This window comes from Ursus americanus, chromosome 5 (genome assembly GCF_024610735.1).
Source record: "Ursus americanus isolate L20-20 chromosome 5, mUrsAme1.1.p, whole genome shotgun sequence".
Classification (NCBI taxonomy): Eukaryota; Metazoa; Chordata; class Mammalia; order Carnivora; family Ursidae; genus Ursus; species Ursus americanus.
Window position 1 is genome coordinate 46,438,682 of NC_142131.1, and position 23,677 is coordinate 46,462,358.

The 23,677-nt window shown below is 38.7% G+C and overlaps 1 protein-coding gene across 1 annotated transcript; it reads right to left on the reverse strand.

Annotated features, from left to right (window-relative positions):
• Window positions 1-873: 873 nt before the first annotated feature.
• Window positions 874-12,751, reverse strand: LOC123790517 (serine protease inhibitor Kazal-type 6). The gene is made up of 5 exons (XM_087861900.1): window positions 12,694-12,751; window positions 9,949-9,971; window positions 4,791-4,865; window positions 2,054-2,169; window positions 874-919 (listed from the first exon to the last, which is right to left on the reverse strand). The coding sequence occupies exons 1-5, from the start codon at window positions 12,749-12,751 to the stop codon at window positions 874-876; spliced, it is 318 nt and encodes a 105-aa protein (XP_087718026.1).
• Between the last annotated feature and the right edge of the window lie 10,926 nt (window positions 12,752-23,677).

Genomic DNA, 23,677 nt, shown 5'->3' on the forward strand with positions numbered 1-23,677 from the left:
CATTGCAAATCAAAGACGTCAAATGACTTGTTCAAACACACAGAGCTGATGTGAGAGCCCGTGACTCACATTCTGGTCCATGTGACTCAACGGTCCACCCTCTTATAATTGCCTTACCCTAACTCTATATGATGTGGGCATTTGTCTACAGAAAGGGGAGCAGTCTTTAAGCCTTTAAGCCTGGAAGAGCACAAACCCCACATTTGAAAGAGGAGAAGGTGTGTATCTTCCCTAGCACAACCTAATCTCCCTGGCTCTTGATTGAAAGATCAGATGCATCCCCGGTTTGGTCACGTCCTATTCAATTGCACACAGAAAGAGTGGTATCTATGTGCATAAATCTACCATTCCAAAGAGATGAGAAACCTGTGGCCTAGGGAGGATGAATGTTTTATTTTTACATGAAGTACTTTTCCTGAAATTAGAAAGAAACGATATTATGTGATCTACGACTTAAATAATAGGTATTGTAAAATCATTGTAAACACAGTGTATTGTCAAATTGTTAAAAATCCTTCATCATCCACATGGCAACTCTAAGAAAAGGAGAGGGGAAGGGATTTTCCCAGAATTCCACAGTGACTGCTTGGTTGATTTAGATCCAAAACACAGGTCTTTTTATCCAAGTTTATGCCAGGTCACTTATTGCATATTGTATCTGTATGTCTTCTTGATCTCAAAGTAAAATCACAAGCAATGCTTCTACAGAGTTTACTTTATTGACAAGCAAATCCAGGGAAATAGATATATACTGAACTGCCCAAAAGCCAGACAGAGTAGAAGGCATATTTTTAGAAATTTAAGGGATCCATTGGAGAAAAATAGAAGTGAGAAAAGAAGTGGCTGGAAGTCAGCACAAACACGGCACAAAACTCAGCATTTTCCTTGATGCTTTAGATTGATCTTCCCACCACTTTTCCTATAAAAGAGAAAGACAAATGTATGCTCAGTGTAACATCATTAGTATTCATTACAAAGGCTGGAAAAAGGTTCGACTATGCAGAGTCCCTGCAATGATTTGATTCTATATGTATCCACATTTATGATTTGGCAGAGGTTAATTAAATGTACTTATAATGACATCTGGACAAATTATAGAAACATGAATCTTGAACAAATTTCAGAATTTTACCCACCCTTGACCTCTTGGTTTCAATTGTTCATTCTTTGAGAGTAAATATGCATACACGCAGAAAATGTAAAAGCGACAGGAGAGATAATGGCAAAGGGACTCTAGTGTCATAGTCCTGATAGAAGATGTAAGGGGTTGAACCAAATATTGAGGCATTTGGCACCTTATATTTATTGGCACTGAATATCATATAGTCAGTCCTTCTCAGTAATATGTGTCCATTAAATCAAATCTCTGTTTACCCTACTGCCTTTCTTCTGGAAAGTTTGGTGTTAATTAATCAGGTATGTTACATAAGCAAGTAGGCACTTACTAATTTATTAATTTCATTCTATGTGCCTGGCCCTGTTATTATTAATAGGGAGTTATATAATCCCTGTACTTAGGCATTTTACAGCAAAGTTGAGAGAAATTAAGACATTCACAGAAGAATCTCTAATACCAGAGAATGAAGACACTGGTGAGGAGGGAGAGACTTTTATCTGGCTTAAACAACGGTTATAATTTCCTTGGTTTTAGAGCAATTAGACTAAAAGATTGATAGATTGAATGAATTTTTATTAATTATAAACTGATCCCTTGGGAAGGTGTTAGTTTATTGGCTAAAATCCGTAGCATCTCTTCCATGTTTTATAAACTTGTAAATTCAATACATATTGGTCCTTAATGGAATCTTCCTCGTATACTACGTAAAGTTTGACTAGTCTGCATTATAAAGGATAATTGTTTCCTCTATTCTTTGTTGAAGGGCTCTTTTTCATCAAAATAAAAGAGGAATGAATGGAAATTGGTACCTTAGTAGCATATAATTTGGTATAAAAGAAAATGTCTGAAAATGATTTGGATAAAATAGTACTTTTATTGATGATAAATTTTCTCCAAGCTTTTCAAGTTCCTGATTTTGATGAGTATGATACTTACACCATCGCCTTACAGAAGGCACATTTGTTGCCATATGTCTGGCCATCAGAGCCACAGTGGGGGTTAGATTCCCGTGTGCAGTAGACCTTGGGATCCCGGAACTCACCGCAGTCAATCTACCAACGTAAGCACGGTGACAGTGACATTAGTGCGTTCTGCCTATGGGACGATCCCTCAAGAGCAGAAGTTTTGGGCAGCAAGCTTAAACACACACACACACACATGCACACACGCACTCCTGATGTAAAGCTTCCCCAAATAGGAAAATAGCTTTCCTTATCTGCTTAACTATAACTTATTAAATGTAAAGGAGACTTTTTCTTTGAGACACAGGAAACCCATTTCTGTAGTTACTATATTCATGAGTAAGTTAATGATGTAAGGCAGATGCTTACCCTTTATACAAGGAGTGAGGCAAATGCTATAGGTATGACTTCTTGTTCCAACACTTAATTATTCAGAGTAGTTTTTCAACTTTAAATGCTGCTTGCTTTTTCTTTTCTTCTTTCCTTTTCTTTCTTTCTTTCTTTCTTTCTTTCTTTCTTTCTTTCTTTCTTTCTTTCTTTCTTTCTTTCTTTCTTTTCCTTCCTTCCTTCCTTCCTTCCTTCCTTCCTTCCTTCCTTCCTTCCTTCCTTCCTTTCTTCCTTCCTTCCTTCCTTTCTCTTCCTTTCTCCCTCCGTCCCTCCCTCCCTCCCTCCCTTCCTCTTTTTCTTTCTTTCTTTCTTTCTTTCTTTCTTTCTTTCTTTCTTTCTTTCTTTCTCTCTCTCTCTTTCTTTCTTTGTATTAATTTAACTCTAACAGCACTCCTCCTGCATTGCTATAAAGATATGGATGATTTTTGCAAGGAATTCCCGTATGTTATCTGATGGCTTGTTAGTTTTCCCTGTTGGCTACTACATCCATTTACTGTCTCTTGAAAACAATGGTCTAATGTCTTTATTATTAACTTACTCTGTCTCAGAGTCTATTTGTAGAATTCGAACTTTTGTGCATACTATAAAAACATAGTAATGGCCGCCTAAGCTGCTCTATTTAGAAGGATTCTGAGGTTGCATCCAGCCTTGGTGAGAACACATGCTGTGACTAATTAGTAATTATCATCACGGGTTCTATAGAAGGAATGGTAGTACCTATGCCACTAATATTTCTCCTTAGTTTTAGTGGTCTCTCAGGAGTAGTCTGGAGTTTTAAGATTCTTTTCAACTCAGTGTCAACTGAGCAAATATTTGGTGTGCAAATGGCATTTGAGTCATTTACTCCACAGTATAGGCAATATGTAACACGTAAAACTGAACCCCTCCAAATGTCAGCTGTGTGGGCTGAAGTAACATTTCAACATGAACACAGGGACCATACTTTACTCCATCCTAGTTCCATTGAAACAATACTGTCTTATGCTTATTAATTGATTCATAATATTTAAGCTACTCTTATATGGATTAGCTGAGCTGAGTCTCACAATAACCCTGAGATATACAGTGCGCAACGTTATATTAACTAGTTTACAAATGTGAATAGTGATCCTCAGGAAAATTATGGGGCTTACCAAGGCCACACAACCAGACGTCACTGAAACCAGTGCTTGAACACATTCCTTGTCATTGTGGGTCTAGAATTTCCAACAATCTACTATGACTGATTTCCAACACATCCTCATTGAGAGAAATAAAGATCAACTCTCCTTATGCACTCTTGACCACACCTACAGTCACGACATGTAGACTTCATTAAAATACCTTATTAGAGAAATGTATGGGCATAGCTGAGATGAATCATTTGTTCAAGATATTAGTAAACCGTTATATATTGACAAAGCCCTCCAACGGTTTACATGGAGAAATGCTCAACAAAATAATCATGCAGCTGAGTTTAAAAATATTATCACATATATCAGGTTTAAGGCCCTGAGACTATTAAATACAGATTTTTGTTGAAATTTGGCACTTGTACTGTTGAGGTTGGGCCATACCGTACTTATCAGAGATCTTAGGGAGTGGCCGCATAGAAGATAGGCTTCTCATAGTCCTACCTAAAGTTCTACTTTTCTCCACAGCTCTTAAAGGTAACTCCATCCTCTCATACTACCTCCCAGACAGTAATCTTTCCTTTATGTCAGAAACAGAAAAAAAGCTGGAAAATATTTGGGGCCTTATAAATCACAGAATAATTTTCTCAAAAGCTAATGTATTTAATACTTAAGTCATTGAGTACACATTTGCAGCTTTGTGCTTGAGTCAAGAAAGGACTGTAAACCCCAGAATCATCACTGATATTTTAATTTATTCCACAAACAGCCAATGGAGGACAGAGCACTGGGTGCTGATGATGCAGAGGGGAATCAGTTATAAACACTGTCTCAGTCAGCTCATCAGCTCATCTGCATGAGGGAAGCAGAGAAGATGCAGATAGCTGGGATGCGTGGGTGGCTCATTCGGTTAAGCATCTGCCTTCCCAGTGTCCTGGGATCGAGTCCCACCTCGGGTTCCTTGCTCACCCGGGAGCCTGCCTCTCGCTCTGCCTGCCGCTCCCCCTGCTTGTGCTCTCTCTCTCTTTTTCTCCGACAAATAAAGAAAATCTTAAAAAAAAAAAAAAAGATGCAGGTAACCATAGCACAATGTGTGGTCAGTGCCACAGTGGGCCAGGCATGGGCAGCGTGGAAGCTGAGGACATCTCGGGCAGAGACACATGTGTCTCTTCAGTCAGGTCAGTGAGAAAAAGAAAAAACAAAGTCTCTTACATGAGAGAGACGCCTCCTTAAGACACCTTTCCTTGGCAGCTGGCCCTCTGATCTTGCCATCCAGCCTCTTTTGTCCTTTAGAAAGCAGATGTGAAAGAGGCAGTTGGGGAGGGCTCACTGTTGAGAGTGTCTAGATGTCACCTCCCTCCCCAAGCCCACTTTTCCCCTCCCACTGCCCCCTTGGAATGACTAGGAAGAAAATAATCAAATGGTATATGGACGCACTTCACACTTTCTGATTGTCCTGGCCTCCAGTGATCCCTGAAGGGAGCTGAAGAATCCTGTTATGGAATTTTTTCTGCCACACACCATTAACTAGTTGTGTCATTTTGGACAAAAGACTCAACGCCTCAATTTGTTTAACAGAGACTTGGAAAAAACAGTTTCCATGCTTCATTCCTAGCATTGTTACGAGGATCAAAGGTAGATATATGAAACAGCCCTGGGCAAGGAGTGTGGAAAGTCAGCTTCTATGGGCAGGCCTGCCATGACCGTCCAGTCCAATGGTACATAGCACAACCACACATTGTGCTATGGTTACCTGCATCTTTTTTTTTTTTTTTAAGATTTTCTTTATTTGTCGGAGAAAAAGAGAGAGAGAGCACAAGCAGGGGGAGCGGCAGGCAGAGCGAGAGGCAGGCTCCCGGGTGAGCAAGGAACCCGAGGTGGGACTCGATCCCAGGACACTGGGAAGGCAGATGCTTAACCGACTGAGCCACCCACGCATCCCAGCTATCTGCGTCCGTACCATTGGACTGGACGGTCTCTGAGGACCCTTCCACCTTTGATGGTTTAAGTTGGAGCAGTGAGTGACCCCTCTCAATAAAGTGGCTTAAAAAAAGCTAAGACCTTATTTCTTCAATTGGGTGGGAGAAATAACAACTTTCCCCCAAATGCTTCCTCCTTAAATCTAGAGGCCCCTCTTCACTCAGTATGTGAGAAATTTTAGCATGGTGACTGAGGATAGAAAAGCACCACTCTGAGAGCCTGGGAGGATGGGAAAGGCAAAGGATGCCTTTGCAGGGACAGCCAGAAATCCCTTCTGTGAAGCCAAGAGCAAGGCAGGGGAATGCGGGCTGGGACTAGAAAGAGGCCATGGCTCTCACAACTGGAGAAGTGGGCTACGATTTCCGAATGTCACGCCTTTCTTGTGCCTAAATTTCCTCTCCCCTTTTATGTTTTTATTTTAGACTTCTATGCATGGAATCCAAACAACTGGCTTCTCAGTGGGAGTCAAAGCAGGTCTAGACTAAGGGGATGCTAGGATTGTTTTTTTCCTCCTTGAAAGCTTCCCCTGTGAGGGATTTAGGAAACCCAGGAGAGCTGAAATTCTCCCCTCCCCCAATCGTTTAGAATCCCCTACTGCTCTGTCATGTTGGGGGACTGTCCTGTAGATGGAATTAGACGGACCTGGGTTTGAATTTTGCTTCTTTCACTGATAAACTACATTACCTTGTGCAAAAACTTGACTGCTCTGGGATTAATTTTCTTCATCTTTAATGGGGCTGGCAATGCCTATCTTCTGGGGTTATTGTAATGATAAATCCTTTGAAAACACTTTGTAAACTCCAAGTATGTGCAAAATTGCTACTATGAATATTAATGTAAATTCTATCACAATCTACAATTTTTGGAGCCTGTTATTTCTTATCCTATTTTAGTGAATTTTTTGATGTTTTTAAAATTGGTGTTGGATTTAACAAGCACCTGCATTTATTTCCAGAGTTCACCTTCTGGAGACCAGGGCTAGGCACTTGGGTGCCAGTGTTTAGTATCAGCCTGACCTCTTGTGGTTCTTCAAAGAACTGTGCCTTCCAATATATTCTGGAATAAAGTGACACTTTTAGTACCCCAAACAGTGTTTTTTGCTAACGGGGACTACCAAATTATTTAACTTGTCTGGAAAATTAGCTTGTATGGTTACTCAATCAACTAAACAGTCCAGATCTTGACATTTTAGTCTAGCATTTTAGTTCTACAAAGAAAGCCAATGAAAAATTGCAAACACACACACAATCATATCCATACACCCTAGAGTGTCGGACTTCACCTATTCTCCCCTTTACTGAAAAATACTAGTTTAGGCACTCCTAAACTACTGTTTTCATTATAGTACTTCTTTGGTTAAGAAGTGAGGATAGTAAACACTAACATGTATTTATTTGCTCAAAAAATTAAGCTGCTCAGTATGCATTCCCGTGCCCTGCACAATGGCTTTCTGTTGCTGATCAGAAGTAGTGTGGAGGGGGACCTGGGTGACTCAGTCATTTGAGCATCAGACTCTTGGTTTCAGCTCAGGTCACTATCTCAGGGTTCTGGGATTGAGCCCCGCATTGGGCACCATGCTGAGTGTGGAGCCTGCTTAAGATTCTCTCTCCCTCTGCCCTCCCCACCCCAAAAAGAAGTAGCATGGAGTCACAAATGGTCACTCAATGGAGTCGGGCGTCCTGAGATGGTGACTGCACAGCTTTACTGCTGTGGGTAACCTTGAGTGAGGTAAGTCCTCTTTCTGAAGCCTGAGTTTCCCTATCTGTAGTTACAGTGTAGGTGCTGATTAACACTGCCAAGTTGTATTTAGGTATCCTGTCAGTATCTTAATTATAAGTTAATGCAAGCTAATTAGGAAAAACGAACAGCCCCAAACATATTTTAGCCATGGAGCATTGTTTTAATAACTACTAAAATTTACCATGCCTTTATCTTAAAATAGTAACAAAAATAAACTTAGATATATCAAAATTATTGTAAAAGAAAATGGTTGACAACTATTCATTTTTGAGCAGTTTGTTATGTTAATTCCAGTCTGGAATATTAAGCTAAACAGCTCCTTAAGGATATGGTTCCCAAATACCCAGCCTCGTAGGGAAACAAGAAAAAGAAAGACAAAGTAGTGAGTGGTTCCAAAAGCAAAACGTATTCTGTTCAAAAAACTATCCTTGTTTTGAGATTATGTCTTTCAAGGATTTTGGTATTATACTATACTTTAATAAAGGCTGATGATGGTAAGTAGCAGTTTTATTTTTAATAATTATTATTATATTTTAATTTTTATGTAATTTAATGTTCCTACTTGGCAAATTAAAGAGTTGGCAGCATATTAGTCACTTATATTTACAGGGAAAATTTTACAGGACTATGAATTCCCAAAGTCCAGGAACATGTTTTTTGTTTACTTTGAACACTCTTTTTGAAAGAATGTGAAACTTTTACAAATCAATAATTTACACTGCTCATTCTAATTTCCCCTCAGGTGCTCCATCATGGAGAGGCTTCTTGGCATGAGAATACTGACTTTGGTATTAGAGAAAACTCTCTCTCTTTTGTACTGGCTGGATCAGACCTGAGCAGGCATGCTCCTAAGGATAGTTTCAACTTCTGCCTGTCGTTGGGACTGCCATTATCCTTCCAGACACTTGATATTTGAGAGCAAAAGAGATAGCATCTTGGCCATGCAGGCTTGGTTCTTACGAATCCAGATACCTAAGGCCAGAAATGGGCCCTGGAGATCCTTGAATCCGTATTTTCATTTTAAAGATGTGGAAACAAAGGCAAAGAGAAGGGAAGAGATACCCCTTGGATCACACAGCCAGCAAAGATTCGAACAAGGACTCATCTATACTGTCTCCAGGGTGTTTCAGTGCTCCAAGGTCAGTGCTTCCCAGCATCAGATAATTACCTAGAATGTAGATTCACAACTCCCCAGCTCTGTGATTATTACTTAATAAGCCTGGCATGGTGCCTGGGGATCTGCATATTGAGGAAGCATCCCCCAGGATCCTCAGGCAAGCAGAATCTAAGACTTGGGTTCATCTATAGGAACAGAACCAGTAAATAGCAGATTTTCAATAAACCCTAGGAAACACTAAAAATCCAATCTGGAATTCCAAGCTGAAAGAAGAAAAGCAACTTGTGTGTTCATGAGAAAACTGGGGTTAAATTCCATTTATTTTAAATCTCTGTGTAATGGCCTTATCATATTTTACTACTTAATGGGATATGGAATGTGTGTCTGGATCCCTTATGTCCTTTCTCTGTTTTGATATTTAACATAGACTATGCTACCATATACATTTAAACATAAGAATAAATCAAATTTAAGATACATAATTACGTAGAGCAATACAAATACACGTGTGCATGCACTAGGACACAAGTGCACATGCACGTGCGTGTGCAAGCACACATACAACACACCGGCAGTTAATTACAAGGCGTCATCCATTGTAAGGTACATCTCAATTTCTGAGATGTTAAAATTTGAAAAAAAAAAAAAGCCTCATGCAAGTGGTAGGTATACTAGGGTTGGAAAATATTTTTCAGCTCCTTTGTCAACTCCAATCAGTTGGCAGTAGTGTCTAGGAAGTTTTGATGCCAAGAGTTCTTGGACACAACTAGGCTAACCAAGAAGCAAGGCCAAAGTCAAGTGACAATGTTCAGTATAGACACAGGGGCAGGACTGGCAGAACAAACACCACTTATTTGTGTTGTTTTTGGTAGAACAAGAAAACTGGAGAGAAGGTGGTGGATTAATTTGGAAAAAAGAATCAGCCAAATAAAGAAGATAACTTGTGCCTATTCCAATTTTTAACCCCAGTTGTGTTTAAGTTTGAGTGGATCTGTTTGTATATACTCAGTGCAAGACAGTGGACCAGCTTGCTCTCTAAGCAGGAAATAAGTGCCTCTGGTCTAATACCTCCTTTAGAAGCTCCTCATGATTGATCGCTAAGTCATCCTTCTATAGTTTACCAAATGCTCCCACATGGTTTATGTAACTTATATCTAATTCTACGAGGTGAATAGTATTATTCCTTTTCTACAGTTGTGGAAATTACGGCTGAGAAAAGCTGAGTAACTTGCCCAAGATCACATAGTGAAATCAGTGACCAGGCATTAACGCTATCACAGATTCATCCTATTTTTATTTATACTCATTTCACTTTAACAAAATCTGAGAATGGGTCCTTAGGCTCTTTAGAACCAAACACAGTATACTCAAAGAGACATTGTAGTTAAAAAAATGAATTACTTCTGATTTCTGCATCTGGGCCACTGGTTCATTGTTTCTGCTCTTTTACCCACAGGCAAACCTCTGTTTGGCTGGGGAACACCAGCCAAGCGCCACCCAGGTCTGAAGAATAGATAAAAAATATACACTGACCTGTTCTCCTTGACTGAAGACACCTGAAAAGAAAGCACAAAATCCAAATAATGTAGTCTTCCAATGTGCAAAAAGCAGGATTGGCAAAATTCGACACCCCCAAGCTGGGAATAATATTTTTTCTCAGTTCTTGGTCACCTGAACAAGTCATGGCATGGTAGTTTTATTGTTTACACCTGTTCACTTCTCAGGGCACAGCAGAAACTTCAAAAGTGATATAAGGACGTGGACCATGGTGGGAATATTTTTTGGAGGTTTGGGGGGAAGGTAGAGGAAATAGTTTAAGGATCTAGATATACTTGGTGAATCACTATGTCACACACCTGAAACTAATGTAACACTCCGTATCAACTATAGCTCAATAAAAAAAAGAGGATTTCTCCACTAAAAAAAAAAAAAAAAAAAAAAATGGAAAGCACAATTTCAACAACAACCAAAAAGTACAGATTCTTAGGACAATCACTTGAAAATTCCATTCTGTACCATCAAATAGGACCTGGGGCACCTGGGTGGCTCTCTTGGTTAAGCACCAGACTCTTAGTTTCGGCTCAGGTCATGATCTCAGGGTCATGAGGTTGAGCCCTGCCTAGGGCTCCACACTCAGTGGGGAGTTTCCTTGAGAATCTCTCCCTCTGCCCACCTCCCACACACACCTGCCCCACCTCACGCTCTCTTGTGCACTTTCTCTCAATAAATAAATAAATCATTTTTTAAAAAAGAAAAAGATCAAATAGGGCCTGGAAGCCTCTATTTCTACAACCAATTTGAGTGATTTTTATGAAAATACATTGTTACAACTTTTAGTCATTTTTCCACCTTATAAATCTTGGAACAGAAGAGGAGAGAAATGTCAAGGCAGAAGCAGAATTAATATCTACACTGTCTGAGTACAATCTAGTATTCTTATCATTAAGCTTTAATAGTGGCAATATTATAGACATTTGTTGACTTCTTACTATATCCCATCCACTATGTTAAGTATTTTTCATGCAATTTCTCATTTAAACCCCCGTATAAGGCTAGCCCTATTTTACAGATTGGGAAAATGACAGGCAAAATGCTTAACCCACTGTTACAAAATGGAAATGCCAGAACTTAAATTCGTTTTTCTTGGTCTCAACATTAGGCTCTTAGGCACTGTGCCTTCCCAAATACTGATATGTCTGTGAAGGATCCTGTTTTGAATTAGTATTTGGTATTGGTCAACCAGATCCTATTAGAATATCCATTAGCTTTTGTAAACAGAAGCAATAAGAGGATATCAGTTAATTTTTGAGACTATATTTGCAAGTAAAATTTAATTAATTAATTAATTTGAGAGAGAGAGAGGGCACACAAATGCATGAGTGGAGTTGGGGTGAGGGTGGGAGGGGCAGAGGGAGAGGGAGAGGGTAAGAGAGAATCTAAGCATGCAGGCCTTGATCTCATGACTGTGAGATCATAACCGGAGCCAAAATTAAGAGTTGGACGCTTAACTGACTGGGCCACCCAGGCACCCCTTAAATGTTATTTTATTTTAACATTAGTTATAGATCTATTTTTGGTGGCACCTCAGCAGCTGACTGAACCACTCATTCAAGTTATTTGGCTTTAGCGGTCAAACTTAACTCCATAATACCACTGGAAATCTTTCTCCAATTTAAAAAGATATTTACAATTGTATTTGTTTATGTAAATATGTCCAGTTTCCAGCAAACAGCGACTTCTGCATCTGCTCGGTTTTGATGAAAATTCTTGTTTTTACACGTTCAGCCATTTAAAATCTCTGATAGCCACAAAATTCAACTACTTTTGTCACAAGTGATAAATCAGACATGGAAGTTCCCAGGATGCAATCTCATTTCCAGCATTCTACAAATGAGAGAAGATCTCGAAACGCTGTTCTATTTCTCCAGGTGACACAGGTCATTAGTGGAAGAGGTGGGCTTAGGTGCTGGGCCTGGAGTCTCGAGCATGTGCTTTGTGCACTGCAACAGCAGAGAGGAGAATGATAAAGAAGGAAATAAACAGGTACAGTGAACCTGTTCATTCATATGATCCTGTGATGGAAAATATCACATCGAACTGTAATTACCCTTCAAACAGCCTGAATTGATAGAATATATGGTTCTTGCTCATTAAAGTGGCCAAAGATTTTCCTCTGCTTGAAGAATTAATTCACCACCAGCATATATGTTTTGCCATTTTAAGATTCCATAACTTTCCTGAAGCATTCTCTGAGTTGCCTTTTTCCTCCTTGTTTCAATTTCAGTTATTTGAGTCCCAATTATAACAATAATGAGGACAGGAAATCTTTCTTTTGTCTTGGAAGCCAAACTACTAGTTACGATTACTCATCCACCAGACTAGTTCTGTGGAACAAACATCTGTAATGTCCAGACGTCCTGGATTCAAATTCTATATTCTACGTCCTAGTTGCAAGTCCTTTGGCAATGTTCTTAAGTTCTTTGTGCCACAGTTTTTTTATACGTAGAGTATAAATATGAATACCTGGCTGTGTGTACTGGAGATAATGCATAAAAGCCCCCAGTACATGCCTAGAATATAGTATATGATAAGCAAAAAATTATTTTTATCATTACTATCACCATTCTCATCATCACAATCATTATCACCATTACAATGATCTTGGAATTGGCCTTTAATATAAAAATTGTTAGGATTTTGAAATATGGTAGATAAATACCCTTATTTCCAGTTCAGTATGAACACTGGATTATAATTTTAAGAAAGAAAAGAACTCACCTGAGAAAATGCTGAAAAGAGCCAGAGAGAGGAGCAGAAAGACACTCAATATTTTCATGGTGCCAGTTAGCTCACTCAGATCAAGGCTCCTTGGTCCAGCTCAGGTTCTGTGTCAAGACACTTCCCAGGGTACTAAGACGCACACTGAGGCATATATATAGACATGATCAAGGGAGCTGGGATCTCCACCTTCTTGATAAATCACATTCTAAAACCATATGCAAATCTATACAATTTAGGCATTTATTGGGACCTCTTACCAACTTAAAGAAATGCTTCATGCTCTCCATCATTCTTAAAAATCAGAACAATTATGTGAGTCGCACCTTAGATCTTATTAATTGAGGATGTCATTTTCTACCTGTAGTCTACATTTTCCTAACAACCAATATATCCTCCCTACTCTTCCCTCCACGGTTTTGCTACATTAAAGGGATGATTCACTGGTGGAGCCTGCTTGATGCCTAGGTCTCTTTCAGACAGGTCCTGCATGTCTGTGGTCCAGATGAGTAACCACAAGGGAATGGAATCTAGGGTGTAACCTGGATTTTCAAAGTTCACGTCATCCAAGGTGTACCCCAAAGAAATAGGTACCCTACATTGTCACCAGAACTGCATTAGCAAAAGCATTTTCTGGGGAAGGAATCAGCCTGTTAATTTTAAAAATCATTAGTGTAGTCAAATGTCAGCAATTTTCAATTCTAAAGTCAAAATGAAGAAGGGAGTCAATGTATTTTTTTATTGGTAAAAATTATGGTGATGTATGGAGGAAGTATTGAGTCACTATATTGTACACCTGAATCTAATATTACACTGTACGTTAACTAACTGGAATTTAAATAAAAACTCAAGCAATTATTTTTAAAAGTTACTGAATTGAGGAATACTTAAAATGAGGAATATTAACTATTTCCCTTTTCTCTGTAAAGTAAAAAGTAGTCATAATAAAACTTCCTGTTTTAGCTCCTTGAAAATATACTTTTCATAAACATAGATGAATCTCATTAACTATAATGGCCAATTCATTTGCAAGAGAGATCAAAGCATGGGATGCCATAGCTTTCTTTGTGGGAACAACAACAAAAATAAACAATGGATATAGGGATAATGAGAAAATCTGTCTCAAATCATAAACAGCTACTTAAAATACCAAGAAGAAAAATCTAGCACTATAAAGTGTTGGAAGAACATGCAAAATGTGCCCAGTTTAAACACTTCTATGTGGAATCTAAAAAACAAAACAAATGAATAAACAAACAAACAAAAAGCAGAATCAGTCCTATAAATACAGAGAACAAACTGATGGCTGCCAGTGGGAAGTGGGGTGGGGAGTTGAACGAAATGGGTGAAGGGGAGTGAGAAATACAGCCTTCCGGCTATGGAAGAGTAAGTCACAGGGACAAAGGGCACAGCAGAGGCAATGCCGGTCAATGACATTATAACAGGATTGTATGGTGACAGACACTGGTGGTGAGTATAACGTAAGGTATAGAGTAGCTGAGTCACCCTTTTGTACACCTGAAACTAAGTAACACTGTATGTCGACTACGGTCAAATAAAAAAATTAAAAGAATAGAAAAATAAACACAAGTGATTAATGTGTTGTATGTCTAAATAACTCAAACTATACTTCTAAACAATGGGCTTCCTTTTACAGTAATCACTTTGAGAAAATATATATGTAGTTCAGATATTGTTCCTTCTATTTCAGGATATTTCTTTTCTTTTTGGAAATTTACATATTTTTAGGAATATTAATTTGATTTATCTCAGAATTTAGAATGCATTTTCTGTCTTTGGAAATGGCAAATAGATTGCATTGAACATGGTAATCAAACAAAACATTGCTGTTTAATAAAAAATGAAGCATGACTGTAATAAAAATAAGAATTATTTTCTTTTAATTGCTTCTCTGAGAATTTTGAAAGATGTGAACTTGAAGGGTAGAGGAAATGGGGGGTTAAGGAGTACAGGTAGGGAAGAAAGGAAAGAAGTAAGAAGGAAAGAGAAGCACGTGCTTGGCGAGTATTCACTATTCTTTCTTTCTTTCTTTCTTTCTTTCTTTCTTTCTTTCTTTCTTTCTTTCTTTCTTTCTTTCTTTCTTCCAGATTTTTATTTATTTCTTTGACAGAGAGAGAGAAAGAACAAGCAGGGGGAGCAGCAGGCAGAGGGAGAGGGAAAAGCAGTCTCCCAGCAGAGCAGGGAGCCTGATGTGGGGCTCAATCCTAGGACCCTGGGATCATGACCTGAGCCGAAAGCAGACACTTAACTAACTGAGCCACCCAGGTGCCTCAGAGTATTCATTATTTTCATTCTAAGGAGTGTGGTGTAACACACACATAGACAAATACGTGCTCACATATACATAATCTTGAAATCCTTTGCAGAAGGTTATGGGTCCGATGTTAGGCATTAAAAGTTTCAAAGACAACTAGCGAACAACCTTAACAGCTGTATTTAAATTTTTCTTGAACGCTTCATGGGAAGAAATTTTGTGGCTTTCAAATATTCTTAGTAATTAATATGTGCTCGGAAAATGTTTGATATATAACTGAGATTGAAATTATCTTTAGTAAGACAAATGTATTCGGCTATTATTGTGACATGAAGAAAAGAACAATAAGAGTCAAATTGCATTCTTTGACACAGAAATCTTAGCTTATATAAAATTGAATCCACTCTACTCAGTATATTAGGTCCAAACTTCATTAATGTTTTATCAGAAGAAAATAAAAAATAGATTTTATACTTAATCGTGATTGTCAAGGATATTTACTTCAATCAAAATACAAGCTAAAGTTCTCCTAAGAGAAGTACATAGTACTTTTATACTTAATGGTTCTGTGATGGATAGCAAAGAGGTAGAGTTTGATTCCAGATAGACTGGGAATGTGCATTCCACTTCTGCCATGAACTGTATGACTTGAGGGATGTTAATTAACATTCTGAATCTTAATATTCTTAATAATGTATACCATCTTAATATTCTTAATAAGGTTTTCTGGGTTCTTTTCCCGCATCTTATACTTGTTTCTTTCCCTTTCTTGGCTCAGAAACACCTTTAGTATTTTGTCAAAATTTTGCATTCGGTCTTAAAATTGTTTAGGCTTCAGTCTGTCATCATATTAATGATCCCTTTCAACCCTGTGTCAACTACAGATCTAGTAAATGTCTTCTCGATCATCATCAATATCATTGACAAAGTGTTGAACAAAACAGGTTGAAGATATTTCACCAACTTATCTCCAAGATTACTCTATTGAAATCAATGTTCATGTTTTTGGCATGGTAGCAAGCTTTCACCCTTATGAAATACAGTGAGGCATATTGGGCATGACTTGCTTTTAAAGAATCTATGTACACTCCTGGTCATCCTCACTTTCTTTCCTAAATGCTCATATTACCATATTTCCTTCTCCTCCCATCACAGATTCAGCACCGCTTTCAAAATAAGTTCTTCAAGGTTTCTCATTTATTTGCATTACACTTGTATTTTCCTAACTTAAGTCACAATGTTGCTTTTGTCTGGGATGTTCTTTTCTCTAATAGCTACATGTCTAAATTCTACATATCATTCAATGAGAAGTCCAAGTTATAATCCTCTTCACAGAACATTTCTTTCTTTCTTGTCCTTCCTTCCCTCCTTCTTTTTTTTTTTTCAGAGAGAGAGAGAGCACAAGTGGGGAGGGATAGAGGGAGAAAAAGAGAGAGAATTCCAAGCACGCTTCAAGCTCAGCACAGAGTCTGACATAGGGCTTGATCTCATGACCCTGAGATCATGACCTGAGCCGAAATCAAGAGTCAGTCACCTTAACTGTCTGAGCCACCCAGGTGTCCCTCACAGAGTGTATCTTAATCCTCTAAGGTAGACATCCTAAACTGGCAGCATGAACATCAACTCCGATTTATTGATATATTTTATTTGTATTTTAATGGTTTAAAAATTTTAAATTAGTCCACAACTTTTAAAATTTGGATATCTAACAAAATGTTAAACACGAGATTTCTGAAATTTTGGGGCCCTTCATTGCCAGGGCGAAAGTCAGCTGAAGTTTAGTGGTAACTGCTTCATTTACACGTGTCATTGGTTCACTCTTTCGCCTTAGTTGTTGCTGGCCCTAGAAGGCTTGAGTTTGAGAATCATGCCTTTGACTGTAATACTACTTATTCTTCTTAATTCTCTTGACATGTATCTTTACTTTCCTTGTGAAACTGTTTTACTTTGTAAAATTATGCCCATCTGACATCTCCTCTATTTGTCTAGATGCTCCTCGTGAAAAGAATCTGTATCTTATTAGTCTTCTATCCTCTGAATCTTTCTCTTGTATTTAGCAATTACTCCGCATTTATTCGAAATACAAATAAGATTTTTAAAAAATTAGCATTATATATTCATCGGAGATCATTAGTTACTTGTAGCCAAGATATTTCAAAGTTTATCCTATTCCTTCTTTTACACATGTAGATGTTCGCTCTCTAGTTATCTATCATTTCTTTGATTTTCTATAGCTATACTTCAACAGGACAGTAACCTCACTTATAAACCCCTATATACTGACCTGCTTCCTCATAAGATAGAGAGACTACATCCTAATACTCGCTGACTCTCATGCAAGAACACACAGCCCACCAATTACATAACTGGGAGTCAGAGTTTGTAACCTGCAGATCCTTGAGCGGCAATTATCTCTTTATTCAATTCATATTACCTTCTCTTCTCACGGCCTTTGCTCCACCATCCACACTTCCCTCATAACCCATTTCATTATGACCAAGGCTATTATGCTTCTTTATATTACTTTAGCCTCCGTCGAAATCAAATTAAGTCATCAAGTACACTTTTGGAAGTTAACTGGTGTTACGAATCTTAATACAGTATTAGGAAAATTTCTATTTCATTCAAAGATTTTTGTCTTCCTGATTTTCTTTCTTTTTTATGTTTTTGTATACTTCTTCATGAATTCACTTTTATGGTTGAATTTTGCATGTGTTTTCATATTAAGCCTCCTTGAATGTCTTATTTTTAAACTTAAGTGTTATAGCTTCACATCAATTTGGATAAGGTTCAAGAAGAGATCACCACAGCATAAACATAGGAACGCTATGAAAGGGTGACACTATTCCTTAGGTATCCTAAAAAAAGGTCAGGGTCACCTTGTTTCCTTCTTTGACAAGGTAACTAGACTGGTAGATGTGGGCAGGGAGTAGGCACAGTGGACTGAACAGTGGCCAGGCGTGAGACAGTCTCTCAGGCTGTAATTGTGAAGGGACAGAGAATTAGGAGTAGACTCCTTTAACTGGTTCAACAACTGAACAAAAAGGTGCTGATGGGTGAATTAATGCACCTGGGAAGAATAGAGTACTGTCCCAGTCAGTACTTTCGTAACTCACCTCAACGAAGACTTAGAAAGCACAATTTAAATATGAAGTTATCTATTATCTTCTCCTTTTGTGGTTCATTTCCTTGACTTATATAGAGAACATTTCATTTTGCTCATTTTGGCTGGTCATCACTGTATCACCTTCACTGATAATACCAAATTTATCAGTTAAACTGTTCAAGGTGTTGGGGCGGTAGACCACCCCTGTGGTCATTCGTCTCTCTCTTCTTAGAACTTCTATAAATCTGTTCCACAGAAACTGGTACTGGATTGCTAGGTTATGTTACTGACTGATGAGTCTTGTTCTGTTGCTTTATCTACAACACGAGATTATAATGATCTTGAAAGCAAGACAGAGGTTTATCTTATTCTCTTTTAAATTCTCCTGCTATTTTTTGAATGAGAAAGTACAAATGGTTTTCATCTTTACTTACATCCTTCACTTATTAATCTTTTGGCTCTTTTATCTAAAGGGCCTCCTAATTTTCTCTGCCATTCGTTGAAGCCGAGGTTCCTCCGTGGTTTCTATAGGTTTGTTTGGCTTTGTTCCCTCTGCCTTCTCATAGCAATTTGCCGGTTCTGAATATAGTGCCTGCAACATTGTGTTAGCCCTGTACTCTAGGAGCTCGCAGTTTAACAAGTAAGATACACACAATTCAAGTGTCATGCAGTAACATTCTAGAAAATATATTGTTTTTGAAGTGCCATGAGTGCATAAAGATTTGATTAATTTTTCTAAGACAGTATCATCAGAAAAGGGCTCATTAAAAAAAAGATACGCTTGCACAATCGTGAGTCTTGAAGGACAAATAAGAGTTCTGTGGCAAAGTAAGACGGGAGGGGGGATGTTGAAGAGGAGGAGGAAGACACAGATAGAGGTACAACTGAACTAAAACCCAGGCAAACAGACATGAGTGTGGGAAAACTACTGGCCGTATGAACACCAAATAGCTCTGTAGGCTGAAACACAGGCTATGTGATCAAGACGGTTGAAGAGCCAGGACCAAGTAGTTCCTGGAATGTCATGGTGTTTTCAGAGAGTTCAGTGGCCCAAGGTGATTTCGAGCTAGCTCTGAATCAGACGGTAATAAAAATTCTTGCTGGCACACTGACTTTTCCTACCACCCTAAATTGAAACATTCATTCACCCTCTGGGAAACAAGCTAGGGTGAATTGCACATTGGTAACAATGGAAAAAAAGAAATAGTTTCAGCCTAACCAAATGTCTGGCTGTTCCTGTTCTCTTTGAAGCTTAATTATAACCATCAGAAACTTCTTAAATGTTTGCTAACAGTACAATACAAGGGGAAAGTTCGCCAAAGTCTTAAAATCACAAGGAAGCAGTGTTGCCCAGGTCAGGTGATGTTCAAACAAATCATTATTTGGTTTGTCCTAAATTTGGGGGAAAAGCTTCTGCAAGATTTTTATTTCTAAATTCTACAACCCCATTATTTCTGTTATCTGCGTTCTCTCCCAAGACTATCAATTTGGGGGGTGGGGGCAGTTACCCTAGGGAAAAATAAGTGGAAGTGCCGCCCCATTGCTTAACAAAGCCTAGCCAATAAAATTAAAGAGCTTTTAGCTCGGGATTCAAGATTCTTCTGTGATCTGGCGTATCTTCTGTCTCAATTTCATCTCCCAGTGTCCTTGCCAAATAGCAGAGGCTCAAACCACTAAAATCCTGAGTAATCTTCATTTTTTCTCTTCCCATACTTTGCCCACTAATATTTTCTCTGCCTAAACACAGTGTTGCTACCTCTGCCTATCACAACCCGACTCAACTTTCCTAAGTTAAGGTAAAACCTATTCTAAAATGTTTTCCGCAGTTGCCCAGGAAGGAATCAATCTTTCTCTTCTAACTTATATTCAAATATAAGCATTTTATTTATAATAAAAAGCATTTTATCTTTCATGGCATACAGCATGTGGTATAAGTCTATATCTACCTTATAGAAGTTATTCATTATTACTTAAGATACTATATAGCCTTTGAGAGTAGAGATTTATTTGACATATGCTGGTCAAAAATAGTAGGAACTATAAATAAGAGTTTAATAATAGTAAAAAAATTCGGGCACCTGGGTGGCTCAGATGGTTAAGCGCCTGCCTTAGGCTCAGGTCATGATCCCAGGGTCCTGGGATGGGGCCCCATGTCGGGCTACCTGCTCGGAGGGGAGCCTGCTTTTCCCTCTCCCTCTGCTGTTCCCCCTTCTTGTGCTCTCTTGCTCTCTCTGTCAAATAAATAAATAAAATCTTAAAAAAAATAATAGTAAAAAAATTAGGAGAGGCTAAATAACTATGTTGGGTGGAAGAATCAGTTTGTATGACTCAATTTTCAAAAGCTAGATTTATTGTATTTGGTTATGTTGCATATAAAGGGCAATGTGTATGACTTGGGTTCAAAGCCTAATTATAAGACAAATAATCCTGTATCTATCAGATAGTACAACCCAGTAACTCCCTTATCCTCATAACCTTGATGCAGGTAAATTTGCACCATACCTCTTATTACAAATTGTTTTATGTAAGATAATCCCAGTTGATATAACACATTACCTCTATGTAAATAATTTACACAAGAGGAAGTGCTTCTCAATTGTGTAATGTCCTGGTGACTGTCTGATTTCCAGACAGCTTTTCTCTAAACAATGATGAAGAGACCCAGTCTCCTTTCATTTTGGGCTTCCACGTGTGACTTATATTTGCTATGCTCATTTGCATTGAGGTGGTAGGAAGAAGAAAAATACCTGGTGCCTGGGTGGCTCTGTTGGCTAAGCATCCGACTTGATTTCAGCTCAGGTCATAATCTCAGGTCGTGAGATGGAGCCCCACGTCAGTCTCTGTGCTCAGTGCAGAGTCTGCTGGAGAGTCTCTCTCCCTCTCCCTCTGCCCTGCCCACTCATGCTCTCTCTCTCTCTCTAAAATAAATAAACACAGTCTTTAAAAAACAAAAAAGAAAAATATTGTGAAGGGTTCACACATGATTCTTCACCAACTTGGCTTAAAAGTGCAACATCACACACCATTGCTGGGAACAAGTCACATGATTACACTTACATGAAGCAAGGGTAGAAAAACCAATTTCCTTTTGGGCTTTCACTTCCCAGCAGTGATTCTATACTCTATCAGTGGAGTATGAATTTTGTAGATAACTAGTCCCCATGGCTACCAAATAACCATGCACACCCCTCTTCCCACTCTAAGGACATACACACTTGACTTCTCATAAGAGGCATTCTAAAGTGTTATCCAGTCATTGCAACCAGCAAAAAGTCCTGATTTCTGAGAGTAGCTCTTTATGGAGACCTATACATTGTAAGGAATGCTGCCAGCCCCTATCTCCTCTGCCATACTAATACATAACGGAGGACCTTGCACAGGGTCACCACAATTCAGGCTCCTGTCGGAAAACAAGAGCGATGAGATACATAGGCCCATCACTGGCAAAAATCACTGACAAAATCTGCTTAGCTGGACTAGTGAAGTCTGCCCTGGTAATGGGGCACATTCTTTGATAATATTCTGATTTTATTACTGAACAAAATGTCCTTTCCCTAGTTCTTTGCAGTTTCTGGCTATGCCCTCTGATAGGATCTTATTTGCCTTTCTTCCACGAAGGGCCAATCTAAGTTTGGAAACATGTTTAACTCTGGGGCTACACTACTTTCAAACTACTTCTTCATGGTCAAGTTCAGGGGCTTAAAGTTTATTTAAGGTAAGCGGTTATTTTATCTTGGCTTACAGTTTCTCTGGCAATTCCACTTGAAAGAAAGAAGGAAGAAGAAAAAAATAGTATCCTCAAAGTTTCCTGAACTATTTCCTTTTACTTGTTTCTATTTTGGGGACTACATTCAAAGTCCTTTCCTATAGCTGTAATTCTAAGGCCTACCTTATGTCTTTTTTTCCTTGATTTCCAGTCTCTAGCTCTGCATTTAAGGATGGGTAGTTCGTGGCCATCTGAAATAATAGGCTTAGGTGGGAAAGTAACATCTTTAATAAGATCTTGGGAACAAACCTGAACGACTTTTTTCAATGGAGAAAATGAGTATGATTTTTGTTACTAATGGGTTTTTTCAGTGTGTTTCTTACCTTGGGTGGGTCCAGAAGCAAAAAGTTTTTTAATTTCCTTGGAAGCCTCACATTTCTGGGTGTTCCCTAAATTCCCTTTAATTTCTACTAGTAAGCCTCCAAAGACTTTTCTCAACTCACGTCTTTTTCATCATGTTAAAATAAGAAAATAAAAACTGGAGGACTCCTGGTGGCTCAGTCAGTTAAGCATCCAACTCTTAGTTTCGGCTGGGGTCATGATCTCAGGGTCATGAGATCCAGCCCCACATGGGGCTCCGTGCTCAGCACAGAGTCTGCTTGAGATTCTCTCTCTCCCTCTCCATCTGCCCCCTCCCCGCCCATGCTCTCTCTCTAATAAAATAAATAAAATCTTAAAAAAAGAAAAGAAAAGAAAAGAAAAACCAGAATATACTCTCACTGTGACTCTCTCCAATCTTCCCCCCTGGAATTACAGGCTCAGAAGGCATCTGGGGTAGCTCTTGATTCATCGTGGTGTGACAGTTGTAAAATCCAGTCTCAAAGCTATTCACGCTCTTCCCATCAAGTGGTAAGGTTCACAGTCCATCTCTTTCAACCTGGGCAGGTTTGGGATTTTGTTGATCACTGGAGTATGCCAAAAGTGAGGCTGTGTAAGCTCTGAGGGTGGGTCATAAAAGTCCCTATAGTGTGCACCGGCTGTCTTGCAATGCCTACTCTTAGGATGTTCCATCTTGGTGCACACATTGAATAGATTTTGTTCAATAAAGTGTTAGGCAAATGAGGCATAAAGAATCCAAAACATTTTTGAAGAAATTAAACAAGCCTAGACTGAAAGAGACAGTAAGAAATGAAGAGGCCCTGTTTTGGACAATATGATACAAAACATCTGTGGGCAGGAGGCAGGCTCAGGAAACTACTCATCTGTAAACACAGGCCATTTTTATGGGGTGTGTGTTTTTGATGGGTGGGCAGGGAAGATAACTCAGAGCAAATAACCAAGAGACCAGAGGATAGGACTGAAAACAGAATTACTCCCAGGTAGCAATGTGGGGCCTTTATGAAAAACTAGCAACTTGAGCCCGATTACTGGAGACCTATAATGAGGAAGTGCCACAATAAAAAGTGTTTATTTAGACTGAATTTTTCTGGCTGAACGTATCATGCTGATGTGTAATGCTGAATGTTGAATGCATACTGAAAGAGTGGAAGCAAGGATGGTAATTAGAAGATTATTGTAATAATTCAAGTGAAATAAGACAGTGGCCACACTGAGGAATTAACAGGGAGGTGATGAAAAGTGGTTAGCTTTGGGTATATTTTGAAGATGGAGCCAAAAGACTTTGCTGACGGGCCAGATGCTGGGTGTGAGAAAAAGAGTGCAGTCCAGGATGATTATAAGGTTTTTGGCTTAACGACTGGAAAAACTGGAGTTACCATTTTATGAGCTGGTAAGCAATGAGGAAGAAACAATTGTGGAGGGAAACAATGTTAGGAGATCAGTGTGGGACACCATAACTTTGAGAGTCTGATTAGATATTCAAGTAAAAGTGCTGAGT

Excerpts from the sequence above, each read along its gene's own strand:
- LOC123790517 (XM_087861900.1), bottom strand. The coding sequence starts at position 12,751 with ATGAAAATATTGAGTGTCTTTCTGCTCCTCTCTCTGGCTCTTTTCAGC. Across the intron at positions 4,866-9,948 it reads TCTTCAGTCAAGGAGAACAG|GACAAAAGAGGCTGGATGGC; the intron begins GTCAGTGTATAT and ends TGCTTTCTAAAG. Across the intron at positions 920-2,053 it reads GCCTTCTGTAAGGCGATGGT|GAAAAGTGGTGGGAAGATCA; the intron begins GTAAGTATCATA and ends TCTCTTTTATAG.